This window comes from Kryptolebias marmoratus, linkage group LG2 (assembly GCF_001649575.2).
Source record: "Kryptolebias marmoratus isolate JLee-2015 linkage group LG2, ASM164957v2, whole genome shotgun sequence".
Taxonomy (NCBI): domain Eukaryota; kingdom Metazoa; phylum Chordata; class Actinopteri; order Cyprinodontiformes; family Rivulidae; genus Kryptolebias; species Kryptolebias marmoratus.
Window position 1 is genome coordinate 27,437,441 of NC_051431.1, and position 22,740 is coordinate 27,460,180.

Consider the following 22,740-nt stretch of genomic DNA (forward strand, 5'->3'; position numbering starts at 1 on the left):
TACCTGCGCTGTAGAAACCATGGGCCCGACATGGGAATTAGTGTAAAAACTAGAAAAGATGGACCACCTTAAATAATTTCCTGTAAATGCAGGAAAAGTTGGGTCACCTACAACAATTTAAGTTCAAAGTGGGGAAAGCTGTGCTGCCTAAAATGAAAAAAGCAAATTGCAGAAAAGCTGAGCCATGTGAAATGAACAAAAGTAAATAGAAAAAAGCTTAGCCACATAAAAAGAATGAACATAAATACGGGAAAAGCTGCATTGCCTACAATGAATCACCTTAAATGTAGGAAAAGCTGCACAGCCAAAAATGATTTAAAGTAAATGGCAGAGAAGCTGAGCCTTATAAAGTGAATGTATGCAAATATGGGAAATGTATGCATGATGTATAAAATATTATTCTACTGAAATTTAACAATCCAATATAAACCCAGAGATGTATTCATTTTGGTCTGGATCCAGACTGCGGTCCACCATTTAGGGGCTTTTATTGTTGAGTCTTCTGTCTAAAAGACCATCTATTGCTCTGGTCAGTGAAAACTTGATGAGCTTCCTCTATCCTATTAAACACTTTACAGATTTAAATCCCTGGTCCAATGTATTACCTTCTCCAATGTCCTCCTCTCTGAACAGCCATCACAGAGTGTAGGACATTTTCACAGCTATTATGCAAAATGTACTTGAAGGCAGCATGAGCCCAGAACAAGGGTGTTTCATTAGAATGTCATCTTTGAGTGATGTGAGCTACTCCAGATGGCAGGAGTGCAGGGGTGCACAGTGACCTTGCTCAGATGAAATCTCTGCAGAGGGATAACTACAGCTGCTGATCGACCTAACTGACACGCCCTCTGATACACTTTCTCTTAGGTATGAACATTAATTTGGGCCCATTCAGCTGCTGATCAGCCCACAGGAGGAGACTGAAATGCTGCTGCTGACATGTTCTGTATAATGTATGGTGCAGCAGCTTTTAGCTTTAGATTTGTCAGTTTGCTGACTCAGTTCTTCTAGCTAGTGTTGTGTCTTACAAATTCCGCTCATACATAATAAAACTTTAATTTCTTCAAATCCACAAAGCTCTGCTGTTATAAGCTGTAACAGAGTTTGCTGTCAGTGTTTAATGTTGATGCACACTGGACACAACTTGCATACGAGATGTGCACATACATATTTATGATAGCTTAGTTTATACGAAGGAAAGAAGTTTTCATTTCTCTATAGAGCACACTGTCTGCAGGTCACAGCAGGTTTGGTTGTTGTTGGGTTTTTTTGTTTTTTGGGTTTTTTTAGTAGACTACCATCAAAAACATCCTCAAAACTGGATATTGGTGCTCCAGTCACAATTAAATAAATTAAATTAAATATACTGCACAGCAAAATTTGATTTTTAAAATAGTCATTCATTTGGAATATATTACATTTTATTTTGTTATACTAGTTTTTAAAAAAAGAAAAGAAAAATAAATCAGTTCAATTGTTTTCAAAACTATTTTCTTTCAAATTAAATTTTATATCAATGATATATTTAGGGGCCAAGTTGTTTATTTCAATTACATAATGAATTAAAGAACAATAATTACATTGATAATTTTTATAATTAAGTATGGCAAACCCAATGTGCAGACTCTTAGTTAAGTAAAAAGAAACTAATTTATTTACAAAAAGAAAACAAGCAAAGAGCTGACGTGGCAGCAAAATTAAATAACAAAAACTTACTACAAAGGCGAGGAGCAAAAACATGGAGACATGGGCAACCAAGAACCAAGAACGGGCAGAAAGGAACGACCTGAAGGAATGAACCAGCGAGAAATGAGTTCTAGCCATTTTAATTAAACTTTAAAATAATATTACGTGTAACATCATGTGATATTGTCATGTCTTGCATGAGTATTGCATAAAATTCTCTGAGTTATAATAATTTTTGTGTTAGCTAAGGTTGATTAGATGTGGCGGCCACCTTGAATTGAGGTGATTTATAAGGTTAATCAGTTGTAGATTTACACTCAATAATTATTTCCAAAGGTTTTATTAATATCTATTCAGTGGTTTATGAGTTATTTTTCTTGTGGTACAGACAAAAAATACACAGACAGGGGCAGAAACATCATCACTCTGCTTTCAAGCAATAAAAAATATGGTTCTGAATCTTACATTACACAGATTATCTTAAATTTCACACAGTGTAGCTGTAATCAGGTAGTGAAGGTCTACTGTTTCTTGACAAGTTGATTTGGTTTAGTGTCAAGTTATCATAACACAAACATGTTCATTTTAAATATCAACTTTGCTTTAAAAATAACAAATAACTCCAAGTTACAATTCAATAATCCTGCATCTGTAGCTCAGCTGCTCATTTTCCTCTGTGTTGGATCATTATTACAAACAACCAGAGAAACCTAACTAAGAAATGTGAACTGAGAAGGAAACTAGCTGAAAATGATGTGGCAGCAGCTCCAACAGGACCCTGAAAATGGTCTCAGCATCGACAATCAATCTGTACCATCACTGCAGACAGAGATGGAGGAGAGAACTGAGCTCCATCGAGCTCAGGAGGAGTCTGTCTCAGCTAAAGCAGCTGAAGCTATCGACCCATCAGTCAATAGCTTGCACTATCAGAGGCCAAAGCTTTGCTGACTGCTGTTTGGATCTGTTGTGAGCTCTCTTCAGGGAGAGTGGTATTACTGGGCCTTGGCCAGCTGGGATTGGTGTTCGAGCTGCACACAGCAGGAAGGCTCTCATTAAACATGACGAATGTCAGAGTAATCACTGCACACTGGGCCTTAGCTCACAGCAGTGTCAATAATAAAACCAGTCTGCTTAAAACACACACGTACACACACAATTTTGTATTTCTATTCTCATTAGGACATTGTATTGACTTCCATTTATTTCAGTTGCCTAACCCAGACCTTACTCTAAACCTAACCATTACCAGGACAAGCCTGATCAGTTTTTTTTTTACCACTGGAGTATTTTTCACCTTTTTAGGCCTGATTTAGTCAATGTAAACACAAAGTTAAAATCAGTTCAATTGTAACTCTAGTTGTCGACGCCATGGTCTGATCAACCTCAGTTTGGCCTTCCTGGGGAAGGGTGTCTAGTATAAATGAGAATTGCCAACTCCTCAGTAAGGAAAGTAGAGACAGACCACTTCTCAGTACCTATGCTTTCTGTCTGATGTTTTGGTCACTTTTGAATGTTGGTGGTGCTTTCACACTCGTGCTAGCATGAGACGGACTCTACAACCCACACAAGTGGCTCAGTTAGTGCAGCTCAACCAGGATGGCACATCAATACAAGCTACTGCAAGATGAAAGCATTGAAGGTATGGACTGGCTCGCTCGTTCCCGAGACCTGAATCCGATTGAGCACATCTGGGACATCATGTCTCGCTCCATCCACCAACGTCACGTTGCACCACAGACTGTCCAGGAGTTGGCAGATGCTTTAGTCCAGGTCTGGGAGGAGATCCCTCAGGAGACCACGTGCCACCTCATCAGGAGCATGCCCAGGCGTTGTAGGGAGGTCATACAGGCACGTGGAGGCCACACACAATACTGAGCCTCATTTTGCAGTGTTTTAAGGACATTACATCAAAGTTGGATCAGCGTGTAGTGTGTTTTTCCACTTTAATTTTGTGCGTGACTCCAAATCCAGGCCTGCATTGGTTAATAAATTTGATTTCAATTAATGATTTTGTGTGATTTTGTTGTCAGCACATTCACCTTTATACAGAACAAAGTATTTAATGAGAATATTTATTTAATTCAGATCTAGGATGTGTTATTTGAGTGTTCCCTTTATTTTTTTGAGCAGTGTGTATACAAAGGCCAGTGTCTCACTGGGCAAAACAGGCAAATTTCGAGCTAAAGTTAGTTGTGTTTTGTGCAGCTAATTTTTGAAAACCCTGTTGTGTTTCTGTGTTCACAGCTTGTAAAACTGTATTCTAGGCCATGCAAATTATTTTGTTATCTACCTAGGTACCATAGGTATATACACAATCTATCTTTGATTAGTAACAGAGGCAAATTAAACAAATTGTGTAAACCAAAAATGTAGAGGTTTAATGTTAACTAATGTAGCATTTTTTCCACACCAGTTTGTTGTTTTTGAGTTGTTTTATAAACCTGAAAAAGGATTAAAACTAAAATTAGCACTTGTTTGGCTAGCTATTAGCCTAGCCTGGATGAAGACTGTTGCCTCATTCTCCACTTTCCATGCTTTATGACTGATGTCACAGCTGATCAGGTATGAACTATTGATAACTATTAAACAGAACATCACTTCAGAGTTCACTGGATTATCCCTTTTGATTGAAGCTTCTCCTTTTGAGGATACTCCAAGTAGTTGTATATTTTTTAGATAGAAAGTCATAAAATTACTTCATAATACTTTTAGTATTGTTGCATGTTTCTTATTAAGTCTGTCATAATGTCCATCTGCCTCAATGAATTAACCCACATACAATATGTGTCTGCTGGTTAGAAAACAGGAACACAGAAACCCTGTTGCAGCTTAACAGCTATAATCCATGATGTTTTGTTTGTGCCTCTAGACATATAGACAAAAATACAATCTAACAAACTATATATATTTTTCACTGTTTACACAAAAAATAAAATAGGATTAGATAAGATACATAAAGTCTATTACTCCTGAAGGAAAGGGTTTGCTTCAAAATATAACAGAAAACAAATGATTAAATCGGGGAGTGTTAAAATACTGGATTATCTCATTTTGAACTTCAGGTTGTTGTCTCTCTCATCTCTTAGTTTACCTTTGTGAGGTTCTTACCTGATGAAAGGCTCAAACTCAAGTAATCCCTTTTATCAGACACCTGCATCAAGGTAAAACCTCTCTTATCTTTTACAAAACAATCAAATCAGGTAGCTTTGATTTTCTAGGGTTCAAGAGGAGCGTTTGAAGTAGATTATTGACAAGAATGTCTGGATAAAAACAATTAGAGCTTGACCTAAAACTAATACCTTCCATGCAAGTCCACTATTTTCTGTTATGAATTGCCAGTGGTGGTAGTTATACCTTTATCTGTCTGTATGTGTCTGCCTGTTAGCAAAATAAACCAATTTCTAACTATGTCAGTTTTATACATATTGACCTGAATGTTGATGTGAAAGTACCTGAGACTTATCCCCAACACATATTCTGAGCACTAACAGATTGTGCAGAATCTTTATTTTAAATTTTGCTGATAACTATTTCAAGTCAACTCGGTCTGTCTGTTAGAAGTATTTCTCATGAACCACTGGACAGATTTGAATGAAACTCTTACAAAATATATTAAATGTACCCCTATAACTGAATAACTTTTGGAACCAGCCTAATTCAAGATAGCCAGCACAGTCAACTGACCTTACAGAAGGCAAAACTCTGTATAATTCAGTCAGTTTTATTTATTGTGCTAACATTTGCTGTGATAGTAGGTTAAAATCATTCATGACCCATACGCTGAACACTGCACATTGCACAAGAGATTTTTAAAACTTTGGCATTAACTGTTGAATCACCCATGTCTCTCTTTTTAAAATAGCTCATGAACAACAGCAGGAATAATAATAAAACATGTAGAAAGTAATCACTAGAAATTCATCCACAGCTGATTACCTTTTGGAGTCAATGCAATTTATGATGGCTGCCACTTTAACATTAGCCAAAACAAAATGTCAGTTTTACATATATAGAGCTAAAATCTGATGTGGTAGTAGCTAAGAGTCATTCAGAACACCTACTCTGAGCATGAGAGCTTGTGATATTGCATGAGATCATTCATAAGTTATTTTCAAGGTTTGACCAAAATGGCTACAACTATTTCTCAACATAACATTTTAAAACAGTGGTTGCTTTTGGCAAAATTGACCAAAAAAAAACAACCTTTTGCAAACAACAACATTTGCTACAAAAATGTAAGATTTCTAAATTGGCATACCAATTTTTAGATTTGAAACAGACATCTTGATACTTGTAGTGAGCTTAGCTAGCATGACTTAACCTGTTGTCCTCAGTCTGTTCAGCAGCCTTTTTTGCAGGACAACTAGATGGGTCAATGACACACCTATGAACAAATATACCACCACACTTTGTTGTCATAGTTTAACAAAGATTGTTTGACAGAAGCAGTTTTTCACTAGTTTAATGTAAGGATCGACATGTGAAATGTATATTTGTAGAACCATTTTAAGAAAAATCCATTTGCGATTCTGGCAGCTTTGTAGGGGCCAAACAAATGTTAACAAGTCAGAATAGGGCTGTATAAAATATTGTAGAACTTGTATTTGTATTTTTATGCCTCTATATCTATACCATCTAAGACCATACAAGTTTGGTTGTGTTACTGTGCATTTACCTGGTTATCGGAACTGCATGCAGCGATTGTGTGTTCTGGGGGAGACTTTTGTTTTGGATGCTCACTGACTCTGGTGTGGACGTGTAACGTTTGTCCGCATCGGCGTTAGAGCACATAAACCAGTTAGCTGTACTCCTGTTTGGTTCTCTTCATTAAAGGAAGAATAACATTACATTCCCCCTTGGAGTGTTTTTATCTTGCACCACTATCATCCAACCGTGGCTGTCGTAACAATATGTTCATTACATTTAATACACAAACTCATTCTCAGATACTGAGATTTCCCCTGATCAGTTCTGCCTGTTTTAAGCTCATTTCAGAATGAGCTGTTTTGGGGCTATGTCACTTTTATGCAAATAAGCTGCTGTTTGCCCACCTCCCCACGCCCCTGGGACAGCGGCAATATGGACATATGTTCAACAAAGCTGATCAACTTTAGCTAACCCAAAAGTGGCTATAAAATTTGACATGGCAGTAGCTGTGAGTCAACACATACACATACTCTGAGAAATAGCAGAACTTCCGTAAATCATGCAAAATATTGTTTCAAAAGTTTGAACAGAACAGCTGTAATGCTGGCATTTCTCAACATAAGATGATCTTAGTTTAAAACTCTGTCATGAAAGGCGGTGAGTGATAAGCATTCCAACAAGGAATTCTTGGCTTTTAATTTGATCTTTTCTATTATTTCTGCCTCCTCAGCTTAGTTAAGAGAAGCAGACATTTTAGCCAGCACACATTTAAAGAGGTCCATAAACAAACAGTGAAGGGAGAGGACAGATAATCCATGAGCAATTAATTAGCTGCTGCACTGCCTCGTTCCAACAATAGTCACTTTTATTAAAGAGAGTAAATAATGTTCATCTGTTGTCCTGTTACCTCCTCAAATTCTTTCTCCTTTCCCTTATCCCCCTTGTTGGTGTTTGCTACTGAAATTCATTGGAGGCAATACATTGCAGGAAGCCATACAATGCATTCCCTCCAGTGCATTGTATCAAATTTTCAATCAAATTTTATTTGTATAGCACATTTCAGCAGCAAGGCATTTCAAGGTGCTTTACATAATTAAAAAATAAAATAAAATAAAATAAAATAAAATAAAATAAAATAAAATAAAATAAAATAAAATAAAATAAAATAAAATAAAATAAAATAAAATAAAAACAGCATGTGACATTGAATAAACACTAAGAAAGCGAAAAACATCGAAGACATCAAAACCCCGCACTCTAACCCTAATTTAGTCATAAGCAATTCTAAACAGGTGGGTTTTAAGTTGAGATTTAAAGGCATCCAGTGTTTCAGCTGTATGGCTTCATGTAAGACTTCAAGGCAGCTACATAAACAAATGGCTAGGTTTCAGTCAAATTTAGAGATACTGAGCAACAAATTTGGTGTAGTAGTAGCTGAGAGTAATCCCAACACACACGGCTCAGGCTCATTTCCCATCAGAGAGGTGACATTCAGTGTCTCACGAGCTAGCTCTGGTAAGCTATGGTCGAAGGTCCATGCCTTCGGCTGCCACCCATAACACGGTTCACCTGACCCATATAGCTCCTCCTAGAGGTGGGGGGTTTACAGGAAGGCAATCCCATCTAGCTCATACAGGCTAAGCCCGACCGGGGCTCTTGGGTAGAGGTCCAGCCACTAGGTGCTCGCCGACTAGCCCTTTCTCTGGGCCTGGCTCCAGGGTGGGGGCCCAGTAACCTATGACCAGGCAAGGGACATTACACTCTTTGCTCTATTTTGTGCATACAAGTATCAGGAATAGCTCTTTTTCTGCCGTTTCACCTAGATCAATCAGCCTTGGGAGACCCTTGATTGCCCCCAACAGCTCTGAGAATCATTCAGGCACACAAACTCCTCAAGAAAGCACTATAAGGTGGTAATTCACAGAGGAGAATCCCCAACATCACGTACTCTGAGGGCTACTAGATTGCCAAATATCTATTTAACATTAAAGATAGCTGCTACGTAGATGCCACAGCAACCTCAGCAAACCCAAAAATGGTTATAAATCAGTCAGTTTTACAAAAATTCAGCTAAAATTTGGTTTGATAATTGATGATAGTGATTTATTGAACCCTTCTTTTCTCCTCTTTTTTACTATCCATTCTTCTTTCTTTATCTGTGTGGTGATTTGGTTGCTAAACTGACAGCTTGGGCATTATCTTCATGACTAATGCATGCTCAGTGACATTTTAAAATCAAATCTTAAAATGATCTGGTGTGAACTTTTTATTGCCACTATATATCTTTTGTTTCTATTTGTATATTTGCATATTTTCCTGTAAACCAACAGTTCAATTGGTAAAACACTGCATGTATAGTCGTGCCGCCCCCACATGAAGTGTGGACAGATTGTGTGTGGATGGTGTGAGGGAAAAAGCCAGCAGAAGGTTGGATTTGTAAGACGATGTACCTTGCTACTGGCTGTTGTGGATATTATTGCATGTTTTATATTCACGGATAAATTATTTTGTGGTAGTTTACTAAAATGGATAATGTGCTGTAGAAAATGTAGAAATAGAAAATAATTAAAAGCCTACCATTCCTTGAAGGAATGCATATCATCTACTGTCTATCATGTCAGAATTTTAAATTAAGATCATCTTATGTTAAAAAATACAAAATTGTGGCTATTTTATTCAAACCTTAAATGACAAGCACAACTTATTCAAACACATAAATGACATTATGTGTAAATTAATGGGCAGCACGGTGGAGCAGGGGTTAGAGCTGTTGCCTCCCAGCAAAATGGTTTACATGTTCTCCTCATGCATGCGTTGGTTTACTCCAGGTACTCTGGTTTCCTCCCACAGGCCAAAAACATGCATGTTAGGTTAATAATTAACTCTAAATTGTTCGTAGCTGTGAGAATGCGAATGGTTGTTTTGTGTCAGTTGTCTCTTTGTGTTCCTGTGATGGACTTGCAACCTGTTCAGGATGTCCCCCACCTGGCTGGTGATAGACACCAGTTTCCCGGAAAGGAGAAGTGGTTAAAGAAAATATATGGATGGATGGATGGATGTACATTTATGTGATATTGTAAGATCTTGTTGCACTACTATCACACTACTGGTTCATGAAATATTTTGCTAGTAAACAGACAACAGTTATTGCCAATATTTTAAGTAAAAATATCGCACAATGCATGGTACACAAAGTATCTCTTGGTGATGAAGCTCAGCTTCCACCACAACACACATTTTAGCTATTTTTTCTTTAGCTAAATCTGACCGAGATATAACTGTTTTTGTGTTAGATGTGGTGGTCGTCTTGAATCAAGTTGACTACAAAGGTAAATCCCTATGATTACTTTCTGAAAGTTTCATTAAAATGTGTGCATTGGTTCATAACATTTTTTGCTAACAGATAGAAACGGTTGACTCCGACAGGTGATGCCAAAGATTCAAGCAAAGATCTTGTGCAATCTGTTAGCAATAAGAGTGTGTGTTGCAGATGACTCTCAGCTACTACCACAGTAAATCTTAACTCAGTATCTGTATATTTGACTGAATAATTATTATTTTAGTGTTTTCAAAGGTCAGTTGGTTGTGGCAGGAATTTTAAATTAGAGCATCTTCAAACATTAATCACTTCAAGGTTAAATTGACCAAAATTGAACAAAATTAGCAATGAAATGAGCAAAACAGCAAAAACTCCACAAATCAGTCATATTCTGTTTTTAATAAGCATCATATGAATATTTAAACATATTCAGTTCTATAAAACATTTTCACATAATTTAAACAGGTATGTTACACTCACATGCAGTTTGCAATAAAATTCACTTTTGAACCCTAGAAAAGAAATATTTTACCTCATTTTATTTTTTTAATGTAACTTGTTTTCTTTTTGTGCTGTGAAAGGACTTTACTGTGACACACTGTGGTTTAATTCAAGTGCTCACTGGCTCCATCTTGCCAGCTGAGGCCTTCTGCTTGTGTTTATTAACATTTTTCACTCTGTCAGCAACTCAGCAGCAAACAGAAAAAGCTACCAGTCACTGTAGCGATTCACACAGTTACAGGTTGATGCTTTCTCTTTAGGTTGACTGAAGATCCTCCTCAGTATTAAAGCACAACCAGTACCCCTTTCTTTATTCATTTATTTTTCATTTGGCTTCATTCAGCTTCCCTCTTGTTCTTCTGCTGTGACCTGATTTCACCTTCCTCTTTTTTAGCTCCTGGTGCCAGGAAGCAGCTGACAGACATCACTGACAGACTTTTTAAATCCTAAATATATTAAGCAAGGCATTTGGAAGGTCAGCACCATAATGGCCACTGTATATTTTATGAGCAGCAGGAAGCAAAGCTTGAGGAGTTAATCATGTGGATGGGCTTTCACGTAAAGACAAGGGTACTGCTTAAAACCTCACTGAAGCCACCAAAAAAGGTCAGATGCTTCCAAACAACAGCCAATGCCCTGGAGTGGGTAGAGTGGCTCTTATCATTTGGAGCGCCTGCCATTGGTCCATGGCCCAAACACATTTGGGGAGGTGACTTTGGACATCTACAGCACATTGCAGACACACAGCTGCAGTTTGAGAAGAGGTGGTTGGGCTGAAAGTATTGTTTTCTTGAGAAGTTGCTCTGTGTAGACCAACAGCCTGGTTAACATTTTGTCCCAGATTGAAGACAGTTTGAACATGATCCAGTCTAGTTTAAGGTAAATCACAAAAAAATGCCAAAAACAGCAAAAAAAAAAAAAAAAAAAAAGCAGAAATATATATATATATTTTTAATAATTCAGGCATTTGTTTTTTTATAACCAATAGTTATTTTTAGAACTACCTAAGAAGTAAATAAATATGTGTAAACACAAACCAACAATCTGAACATTAGATTTTGAATAATAATAATAATAAAAGAAATCTTTTTTTTTCCCCTGGTGTGTTTCAGAAATAATGTCTTGTTTAGGGAATGCAACACCATGTTTTGGTGTGAGAAAGCCTACAAATCCTGATGTAAATAAATCACAGTTGACTTTGTCAATACTTTCAAAGAAGATAAGTAATTTTAAAATATATATCTTTTTTAAATACCAAGAGCATTGAGAGGAGGGTGGCAGGCCTACTTTTATTGAAATCTGCACTACCATATATAGAATGATCACATGCTATGCAAGGCCTAGTATGCTACAGTTTCACTCTGGGGAGGACTACCAGAGCACAAGTTTATTTAGTCGTTGTTAATTTTTACATGAATCACATTATTATGAAGACTTAAAAAGATCATGTACACTAGCTGCTTATTACAGAAACAGTACAGGATGGAAGAGTGAGGACCTCTACGTTCCCCAACAATCCAACCCTGCTCCCCCCTCAATGAATGATAAGGGCTATCCAAGCTGCAAGAGAGGACACATTGTGTGGGATTATGTGTTACTTCAGCCCAAAAAAGGTAAAATGAAAACCCAACAAAGGTAAAGGTGAGAGGACAGAAAAATAAAACGCCTCACATTGGTGCAGCTGACACTGAGCAAATTGATGTTTTGTGGTGTAGTTTATCCTGGGAATAGACACCTAAAATTACTCGGAGACAGTGTTAAACAAAAGGAAGGATTTACATTCCATGACTGCTTTTTCTGGCTACACGGGGCTCTGTGGATCATGGCTCTATCTCTGTGGGAGCCATGGCAGGCAGCCAACTGCTGCTTTGTACCCGGCTGAGGTTTTGTGCTCCTGGCCTGGTATAGCATAGCTGGAACAGACAGCTGGTTAAAGTATTCATTGTTGCCATACTGGTTAATTTCTGAATGTAATACAAGACGGTGGAGCAGCTACAGACAAGATGTCAGCATGTAGAGTGGCAGAGAGAAGACAGTGTCCGCAGCAGCCTTGAGATAAACTTTGATGGGTTTCTGACTTTTCTTTCTTATTATCACACATGTAAAAACATTAAACATTTTGAAAGTTAATTTCAAGATTCAAGAAAGTTTATTGTCATTTCTAAAAATGCCATAACAAAGTACTACAGATCACAGTAATTACTATATCAGAGTAGTCATAAAAGATATATATATATATATATATATATACATACAGTTGAAACTAGATGCACATAAAGAATGCAGAAGCATTTTTTTTTCGCTTTCTGATAATAAATTAAACTAAATCTTTACTGTTTAAGGTCAGTTTATCTTTTAAGGTCAGGATTCTCAAAACTATTTCTGCTTGCTAAATGCCTGAATTATGAGGATGTTTTTTTGTTTTTTGTTTGTTTGTTTGTGAGAATTTAGAATTTGTTGTTCTTTTCCTCAACGTCACATGTTTACATACACTAAAATTAGTGTACCTTTAAAAAAGTCTGGGAAAGCCTAGATCATAAAGTCATAGCTTTGAAAGCTTTTGATTGGGTAGTTGATAACATTTAACTTACTTGGAGGTATATTTGTAGATGCATTTTAAGTCACACCTCGAACACATTGCTTCTCTTCATGAGAAAATAAAAAGAAACCAGCCAAAAAATCAGGAAGAGAATTGTCAACCTCCACAACTCTGGTTCATCCTTAGGCACAAATTCCTGAAGGAGTCACGTTCATCTGTTCAAACAATTATACACAAGTATACAGACCATGGGAATGTCCTGCCATCATACTGTTCAGAAAGAAGACAGATCAATCCTATAGCAAAAGCAGAAGACTTTGAGAAGAAGCTGGTCAAAGCTAGCCAGAGAACGTCATTATCTACAGTGAAACGAGTCCTGTACTGACATGGGCTGAAAGACCACTCAGGGAGGAAGAAGCCATTACTCCAAAAGCACACAAAAAAGCAGAAATATTAAAGCAACATCTCAAGACATGAGCCAAGAAGTTAAAGCTTAGGTATAAATTGGGCTAATGGACAATGACCCTAAGAATAGTGTCAAATTAGTTACAAAGTGACTTAAAGACAACAAAGTCATTGTTTTGGAGTGGCCATAACAATCAATTGCACAGAAATTTGTTGGCACAGCTGAAAGGTATGTGCGAAGGTGACCTACAAACCTGTGTGAGTTAAGTCATATCTGCCTAGTGGAATGAGACAAAATTTAAAAGTATTGTAAGAAACTTGTAGAAGGATTCCCAAATTGTTTGACACAAGTTATACAGTTTACAGTTAATGCTACCAAATACCAAGAAAACGTGAACTTGCAACTTTAAAGAAAGACATAAAAAGCCTCTCTCTCATTATTCTGGCATTCAGGTTATCTACCAGAGGCCTGGGAGATTGAGGGTTCCATGCAGTATCTTATTTGTTCCTAGGACTGTGCTCTTCTGAACAGAGATCTCTGAGGTTGTTCCTGGGATTTGTTGGAGCCACTCTTCCAGTTTGGGGCTCACAGCCCTGAGTGCTCCATTGACCATTGGCACCACTGAGGCCTTGACTTTCCACAACTTCTATATTTCCTCTTTCAGCCCTTGGTATTTCTTGAGCTTCTTGTTCTCCTTCTTCCTGGTGTTACAGTTGCTTGGGACTGCTACATATATCACCACAGCTTTCTTCTGTAGTTTATCAACCACCACAATGTCTGGTTAGTTAGCTATCACCTGTTTGTCAGTCTGGATCTGAAAGTCCCACAGTATCTTAGCCCTGCCATTCTCCATTACCTTGGTGGATTCTCCCACTTTGACTGTGGGACTTTCAGTCCATATTTGGTACAGATGTTCCTGTACACTGTTCCAGCCACTTGGTTATGGCGTTCCATGTATGCTTCGCCTGCCTGCATCTTACATTTTGCTGTTATGTGCTAGACTGTTTCAGGGGCCTCCTGCATCTTGGACCATGTCTGGTATGGTAGACCCCGGCCTCTGTTGTTCTCGTGCTGCCATGATTAGTTCCTCTGTGCTGTCCTTCAGTCCAGTCCTTTCTAGCCACTGGTAGGATTTGTTGATATCTTCCACTTCCTCAATCTGCCGGTGGTACATTGTGGGCAGGGGATTATCTTTCCATGATGGCTCCTGTTGTTCCTCCTCTTTCACATTTGTTTTTTGCTGTCTTCACTGTGGGCTTTCTTTGTGATGTACTCAAGGATTTTAGTTGTTTCATTTTATAGCTGGTGTAGTAGTTTTATAGCCCTGGAGTTTTGTGCCTCAGAACAGCCCACTTAAATTTTCAACCACTGGATATATAATGTAAGTCAGCGCATTTTCTTCTACAACCCTGTGTATTTTTTTTACATTATTACAAATAAGGGGCAAATAATGTAATTTTACAAATTCAGATTTAATTTCACAAATATACAAATGAGTAAGTAAACATTTCCACTAGTTGCAGCCTCACCACTGAGATTTTTATGGCAACAAAAAAAATCTGAATTCTGTACTTTACAGTTTTAGAAATCCAATCCTTAGTCACAAAATATTTTAAAAATAAATAAAAAATGTCTACACTGTTCCTTGCATGTTTATTATACAGTACAAACTTTTTATGATTTTTTTTCCCTTTGTATGTTCAAGAACAAATGGCTAACTTTAAAGCATTAATAAACTTCTGAGCAGTTCACTGATCTTTTTAACTTTACTTAGTATTACATAATTGTCTAAAGACAAGCATTTTTTTTCTCAATGCACAAGTATGTTTGCTAAGTTCTTTTGGGCTAATGTGCTTCTGACAACACAGTAAAAATGTGAAAGTTTTAGCCCAAATCAGCATTCATTAGAAACTGTTCTAATCAAGTCAAGTTAGTTTTATGTATGATGATGCAATTTTCGTCACACAACCACATGACTGAGAGCCAACTTCATGACTTCTCATGAAGTATGACAACAGCTTTACTCTCAGTAGGCACTTAGTTGTGACTGACTTCCTTGTGATCTTATGGTTGTCATTCGTTTGTAGGATTCTAAGGTATGTGTAGCTGCCCAGGACATCTGCAATATTGCCTTCAGTTAGTTCAACCCCTTCAACTGTGATCACCTTTCCTCTGTTAGATACCATTTGACCACAATTATCCAGTATAAATGATATTCTAATGTCCTGCTGTATGTCCTGGTGAGGTAGCTCAGTAAGTTGATGTCTTACTCATTTTTTTTTACATACAGCTTGATGACATCCATATAGAGGAGGTAACTAAAGACTGATGGCTCTTAGTGTCTTGTTAAGAACCATCATCAACCCTGCCTTTTTTAGTTTCCGTAGGAGGGATAGGTGTTGATGAGCCTTCCTGATATTGCTTGAGGTGTTGATGTGCCAGGTGAGGGTGTTGGTGAGATGAACGCTGAGGTATTTGGAGTTGGGAACCATCTCGACAGGGGTTCAATGGAGAAATGTAGCAAGGAAGGAGGCAGTTCTAGTCTTCTTAAAATCTATGATCATTTCTTTTGTTTTGCTGATGTTGATGACGAGGTTGTTCTCTCTGCACCATTCTCCAAGCTCATTCACCTCCATCCTGAATGCTGACTCATTGCTGTTTTTAATGTGTGTGACTGAAGGTTTTGACAGATGATGTTGTGTTTAAGTAAACTGATTGGATGCACTCTCATATTATTTATCTGGATGAGCTGCTTCTCTGTCAGTTTAAGACTTTTGCTTTCTGACAAGAATGCTAAGCGAGGGTATGGGGAAGGAGGTGAACCCAGAGTGCAGACTCATTTTGTAGTGGGGGGAAAAACTAGTTTATTTAAAAAATAAAAGATAAACAGAAACAAAAAGCTGACGTGGCAGCAAACAACTAAATACAAAAACACTAACAAACTAAAAGCTTCAAAAACAGACTTGGGCAAGATGAGACGAAACGAAGACCAAACAGAGCAGAGGGTGCCGAGGCATGGCAACAAGGCAGACAACCAAAAGACAATGAACCAGCAGACTGTGGAGGAAATGGCCGGGTTTTTAAACAGAGGAGGTGATTGGAAAGTGGGCACAGGTGAAGTAATTAACCAGACTTGGGGCAGGTGTGAATGGGCGTGGTAGGAAGACCAAAGAGTGACTGGGGAGGAGTGAATGGTGACAACACACAAGGACATGAAGAACAAAAACCAAATGGAGACAAAGACACCTGAACAGAAAATATGAAGATGCTAAAAACAACAAATTTAAAACACCAAAAAAAACCAAAACCTCACAAAGAAAAACTGTAAATTATGTGAGTGAGAGCAGCTTTATTGGGAATTTGATCATATTAATCTTCATCATATGAGCTCAGATTTAAGCTGGAGACTGTGCTATCACTTTTTCTTTGATGGCCTTTGTGTTCTGCCAGTTCTGCATTCACACTGAGTTTGGGGAGCCTTGCCTCACATCAACACTCTTCAACAACTTTCGCCTGCATACTTTTTCACACATTTCTTAATTTCTGACATGGTAATTATTATTACTATTGTGAACTATGGCACCCTACACAATTTAAACATAAAAATGCATAAAAATCATGTTATGTGCCCTTTAAATTTGGTAAAATGTAAGGGGTTGCCTTAATTTAAAAAAAACAGAGTGTGTTCATTCTTTTAGGTGCTATTTTATATCACTGCATTACTTGATCTCAACCAAGAGCAAAGTGACACCAATATGATCTCATGGCACTGCATGTAAATAACACAGTTTAGGACCAATTAAAATATCACACCAAATGGTCAGGTTTGGGGATAACAGACAATAAGATGACAGATGGTGAGTGGGTGTTTGGGTGGTTTACTCACTTCCTTCAGACTGACAGAAAGATAAAAACTCTCTTGAATATCTGTACCTTCTTGTACTCCTTTTTTTTTCTTATTACAGCCTTTGGGAAAAGGCTGTTGTTTCTGGAATATGATCATAGAACATAGATGTACAAAATTCTCAGTTGTTTCTTTTATGTAGTAAAATTAGCTTTTACAGACAGAAAGTAAGTGAAGAGGTAAATTGTCCCACTAATTTACAGCTTTTTAATCCCATATAGATTCTACAAAGCACTTTACAATGTGTTTTCATTCACACACGCTTACGATGAATGGTAAATGGTAAATGGACTTTACATATATAGCACCCTTCTAGCCAATCAGGCCACTCAAAGCACTTTACAACACAATCTGCGCCCTCATTTACCCATCCACACACACATTCATGCAGCACTCTACTGAATCTGTACAAAGCTAACCTGATTAAATCATTCTATAGAGTCTAATCAGTGCTTTAGAGTCATACACCAATGTGCCCCATTGGAGGCAATGAGGGGTTCAGTGTCTTGCCCAGAGTCACTTCGACATGTGGCATACTGGTGGAATCAAACCTCCAGCTGACTTGTTGGAGGATGACTGTTCTAACCACTGAGCCACAGTTTCCCCCCAGTACAGTGCTTAATATGTTCATTTTATATAATGCACTCTCCATTTACAGCCTTCTATATTCTCACTGTCTTGCCCAAGCATGCTTCAGCATGCTGCTGGATCTTGGGATTGAACCCCATTCCTCTGAAAAGAAGTTGATCTTACTATTATTAGGATAAAGTAGCCCTTAGTTCACACTGTACCTGAGTTCTTTTATGTAAGTACTGGATCAAAGGATAAAATCCTCTCGAAAAAAAAAATACATAAATATCAAAGGCCACTAAATACTAACAAGCATAGATAAAAAAAACTTTTCAGGAATGTCACTAAGTGACAATAGAGACCTACAGGAACCTTGTATTCATAAAACTGGGCAGAAGAATAGAGAAGAAGGAAAGGGAGCACATGTGAAGGGGAAAAATGTGGCCACTTAAATAAAATATCAGTGGAGTCCTTCACTGTGCCAGACCCCCAGTCCAGTGGGAAATTATCCATCACAGTTATTGGCAACTTAACTGGTGTGAAGGGCAATAGTCTTCATTTTCAATTAGACTGAATGAAATGCACATTAATTTCTCTCTCTTTGTTCCTGTGGCTTCACTGATGGGTCACTGCTCTGGTTGGTCAACCATTAAAGCAGTAAAATAACTTGCTTTAAATGAAAATTAGGCAATTTCTGATTTTATTTGCAACACAGCCTGAGATATGAGCTTCTAACTGTTGGCTACATACAGATATTTCCTATCACTGACAGAATTCAGTCTAAACTACTTTGTTAAAGTGACTTTTGTTTTAAATGATGCAGTTGCAAAAGCCTCCTTATTTCTGACTAATAAAGTTCCTTAAGGGATATTTGGATATTTTGAAGTGTGGTTCTGTGTAAAAATCAAAAACAATCTTACCTGCTTACCTGCTGTATGTAGCTTTCTGAATCACCTAATTTTAGAGAAAAAAAGTCCAATAGAAAGGCTAGTCTGAACACAGTAAATGCTAAAGTGGATCACTGTTCTCTTAAAACAGCTTCATTCTCCAGAATTTTATAGTGGTTCATGTGAACAATATTTTTTAAACCTTCATATTACCTTCAGTTTTTCATTGCATGGCTATTTTAGCCATTTAATGGCTATATATCAGCAGGAAGTATACCAGGCCAACAGGAAGTGTTTCAACTATCCACTGCCCCTGCTGATGGGTTTTTTTGTGTCAACAAATAACCAGAGATTTTTCTGTAAATAACCGTGTAAGGCATTGTGGACTTGGCTGTGCTCAAACTAGTCATTGGCTTGTCAGTCCTGTCAGAAGCAAACTCTATTTCTCCAAATTGTTCAAAGAGCTATTTACAACAGGTAAGACTATAATTAAGATAAGAACACCACTTAAAATTGGCCAAAATATTAAGTAAAATGTGATGTATTGCACAGTCTGCAAAGAAAGTCTAGGATGTAAACTGTGTGTGTGTGTGTGTGTGTGTGCGTGTGTGTGTGTGCATATGCATTCAAACTAAATCTGGCATAAGTCACACACTTTATTGATTCAGGTGTCAGAGTGTCACATTGTTGGACAGATAGTGAAGTAAATGTCTTATCAACACATTCTACAAGTTCACTTCTACAAGTGTGCTCAGTGGGCCAAGGTCCTAAAATATAGTAGTAAGAGTACTTATTAGAGAGTGAAAAACTAAATCCACCCATAATATAATAATCAGTTGAACCTCCTTTATCAGCAAAGGTGTGAAGTATTTGTCTGCCTTATTCTCATGTTTTTTAACCTGTTCCAGTGTTGGTACCAAACTAATGCTAAAGCCAGTCCTAAATGGTTCTATAAAAACAGCTAACTGGTTTGACTTTCCACAACCAGACAGGTATCACTGCACCACTTTAGACATCTTGTTTGAACATTTCTCAGGCATATTCTGAACCTCTGTAGAGGACCACAATGCAGGACAGCGGTTTATCTCCACAGCTCAATGTTCTCCTGTAAACTGATGTCTTAATATGACCTGCCAAGTGTGTCACTGTTTCAAATTTCTGCCATTTCTAGACTCTGACTGGTATGAACACCACTAAAACAGTAATAAATTGTTACTTTTAACAACTTCTGTGAAGATTTGATTACATTGCAACACCAGCTACTGTTTCTGAACAAAGCTGCAAATATAATTCAGCTAAAAAACAGCAGCATTAAATGCAACTCTGTTCAGTGCACAGGACAACATTTACAATGCAGCTAGAAAGATGAAAATGGAAGCTCTGCATTGACTTCCCATCAGTGTTGAAGCACAGCAGCGACTGTTTGACTTCAGTGACCCCAGCATCAGTTAAGAAAAGCTGCAGAAGAGGAAGATATGAGCTGGTTCTTACCTGGACCTCCACACCATAGCCCATGTAGACAGAGATGATGTAACTGCAATCTGTGGTTGAGTGAAAAGAAGAGCTGGACCGAGGCGGAGCCTCAATGTAGCCTTCTGGTCTGGTTAGATTCAGCTGACAGGGAACTGTGAAGAAAAACCACAACAGCCTGGATGTAAGCCTAATTAAATTATCTTCTACCTGTATGTCTGTTCAATATGCAAGCCATTTAATTTTTTTTTAATATGGAACGTGATCATTTTTGTTTTTGGTGACAATGAATGATGACTTTAACCAAGTCTCCCCTGATAAAGTTAAGTGTTTCTTTTGAACTATGATAATATGTGTCAACTAACCTGGAGTTTTTAGCTGTTCTCTAAAGTAAACGCATAATGAAGTTCACCAATGACAATCTTCTAATGCTGTTTGTGTATCAGAAATCTTATCAGTTTATTTAAAAGGAACTGCACACAGCTTGTACCCAACTCTTGGTGAGGATTAATTCAAACTTCTTCTCTTTTGGATAGACAGTGAGCAAACCAACATAATGTAGTCATCTAATGGACTGGAGTGTAAAACTGTAAATCTGAAAGCACCGATGAGAGGCACTGCTTGTTGGTTTATATAAGTCACAATGGGGTTTTTTTTACAGACATGGGAACTATTGGCCTTAGTCTTTGCTTAAACCAGGTCACTTCTGGGTTACACAAATTAAGATGCATTCTTCTGGTGTTAGTCAGATGTATTTTTATGAGATCCTGCAATGGTTTTGCAAGATCCCAAGTTTATTTATGTGTGTGCCCTTCTCCCCTGCTCTGTGCGCTACACCCCCAGAGCGCACAGCACATGCTGCTTTCTCTGTGTAGGGAGCCTGAGTCTTCCCCTTTGAAACTACCCTTCCTCCCAAAATAATGGACAGTTCACCCAAGTTCAGCACTGGTTGCTGGAAGACGTAAAAGAAAGTAGCTAATTTTTCTAGCTGCACTGTGTGTCTGTCAGGTTGTCAAAGAAAATCCCTGGCATCGCGTTTACTAACTATGCAGAGGAGGAGGAGAAAAGCAAGCAGCAATACAGGTTTATAAGTCTTAGAGAATGTAAAGCTGCAGCTTCTGTCCAAAGACGTCCTCTATGTTTATCTGAGACTGAACAAAGAGCACTGCAACAGACCGACAGCTGGTGGAATTTTGGGGAAGAGTTGCAACAGGAATCATAAAAATTAAATCCAAATTAAACCTGCACAGTGATTGACTCACTATGAATAGTGGATACACACACAAACTTCGCTGTCTATGTCTGATTCACTGAGGTGCTGACAGAGCTGCCCTGTGCATTGCCTAAGTTAAAATAATATAAACTTTAGCACAGCGTTAAACAACACTCGCACAATAAAAATAAAATGTGATATTATGTGACCTATAAGAGTGGAGGCAAGAGTATACAAGTAGACTACATTCTCTGTAGAAAGGGTAACCTGAGGAAGATTGTAGATTTGTAAGGTTGTGGCAGGGGTAAGCGTGGCCAGACAGCATCGGAGGGTGGTGTGTAAGATTACTGTTGTGGTGAAGAAGAGGAAAAGAGTAAAGGCAGAGAAGAGGAAGAAATGGTGGAAGTTGAGGATGTAAGAATGTTGTGAGGAGTTCAGAAAGGAGTTGTTAAAGGCTCTGGGTGGTAAGAAACAGCTTCTAGATGACTGGGCTACTTCAGCAACAGTGATTAGAGAGACAGGAAGGAAGGTACTTGGTGTGTCATCTGGCTAGAGAAAAGATGATAAGGAGTCCTGGTGGCGGAATAATGAAGTGCAGGAAGTTATCCAGAGAAAGAGGTAAGCCAAGAAAAACGGGACAGTGAGAGGACTGAAGAGAGTAGACAGGAATATAGGGAGATGCAACATAGGACAATAAAGGAGGTAGCAAAGGCAAAACAGAGGGCATATAATGACTTATACAAGAGGCTGGACACTAAGAAAGGAGGGAAGGGCTTGTATCAATTGGTGAGACAGAGGGATCAGAGTGGAAAGGATGCGCAGCAGCTTGTTTAAGATATGAATGGTAATGTTTTAACAAGAGAGGAGAGTGTGATGAGAAGATGGAAGGAGTACTCTGAGGAGCTAATGAATCAAGAGAATAAGAGGGAAAGAATAGTAGAGGCCAAAGAAACTGTGGACCAGGAGGAGGAAAGAATTAGTGAGGATTAAGTTTGAAAAGCTTTGAAGTGGATGAAGAAGAGGAAATGCAGTTGGACCTGATGATATACCAGAGGAGGTATGGAAATCTGGAATGGCAGAGAAGTATGTTAGATTGGTACAGGACATGTAAAAGGACAACAGGACAGTGGTGAGGTGTGCTGTGGAGGTGGGACTGCACCAAGGATCGGCTCTGAGCCCCTTCTTGTTTGCTCTGATGATGGACAGACTAACAGGTGAGGTCAGCAGGAATCCCCGTGGACTATGATGTTTGCAGATAACATTGTGATCTGTTGTGAAAACAGAGAACAGGTGGAAGAGAACATGGAGAGGTGGAGATATGCACTTGAAAGACGAGGAATCAAAGTCAGCCATAGCAAGACAGAGTATGTGTGTGTGAATGAGAGGGAGACAGGTGGAGGAGTGAGGCTACAAGTAGCAGGGGTCACAAAGGTGCAGGACTTCAAGGACTTAGGGTCGACTGTCTAGGAAAACAGGGAGTGTGGTAAAGAGGTGAAGAAGAGAGTCCAGGCAGGATGGAGTGGATGGAGAAAAGTTTCAGGAGTGATTTGTGACAAAAGGGTGGCAGCAAAGGTCAAAGGAAAGGTTTACAAGACAGT

General features: G+C 38.3%; 1 protein-coding gene across 1 annotated transcript in view; it reads right to left on the minus strand.

Annotated features, from left to right (window-relative positions):
- LOC108245342 (seizure protein 6 homolog) overlaps positions 1-22,740 on the minus strand; it is a 255,510-nt gene that overhangs the window by 131,406 nt on the left and 101,364 nt on the right. Inside the window, exon 3 of the mRNA XM_017432192.2 lies at positions 19,951-20,084. Coding sequence (XP_017287681.1) covers positions 19,951-20,084 — 134 coding nt within the window. The remainder of the gene's footprint in view (positions 1-19,950; positions 20,085-22,740) is intronic.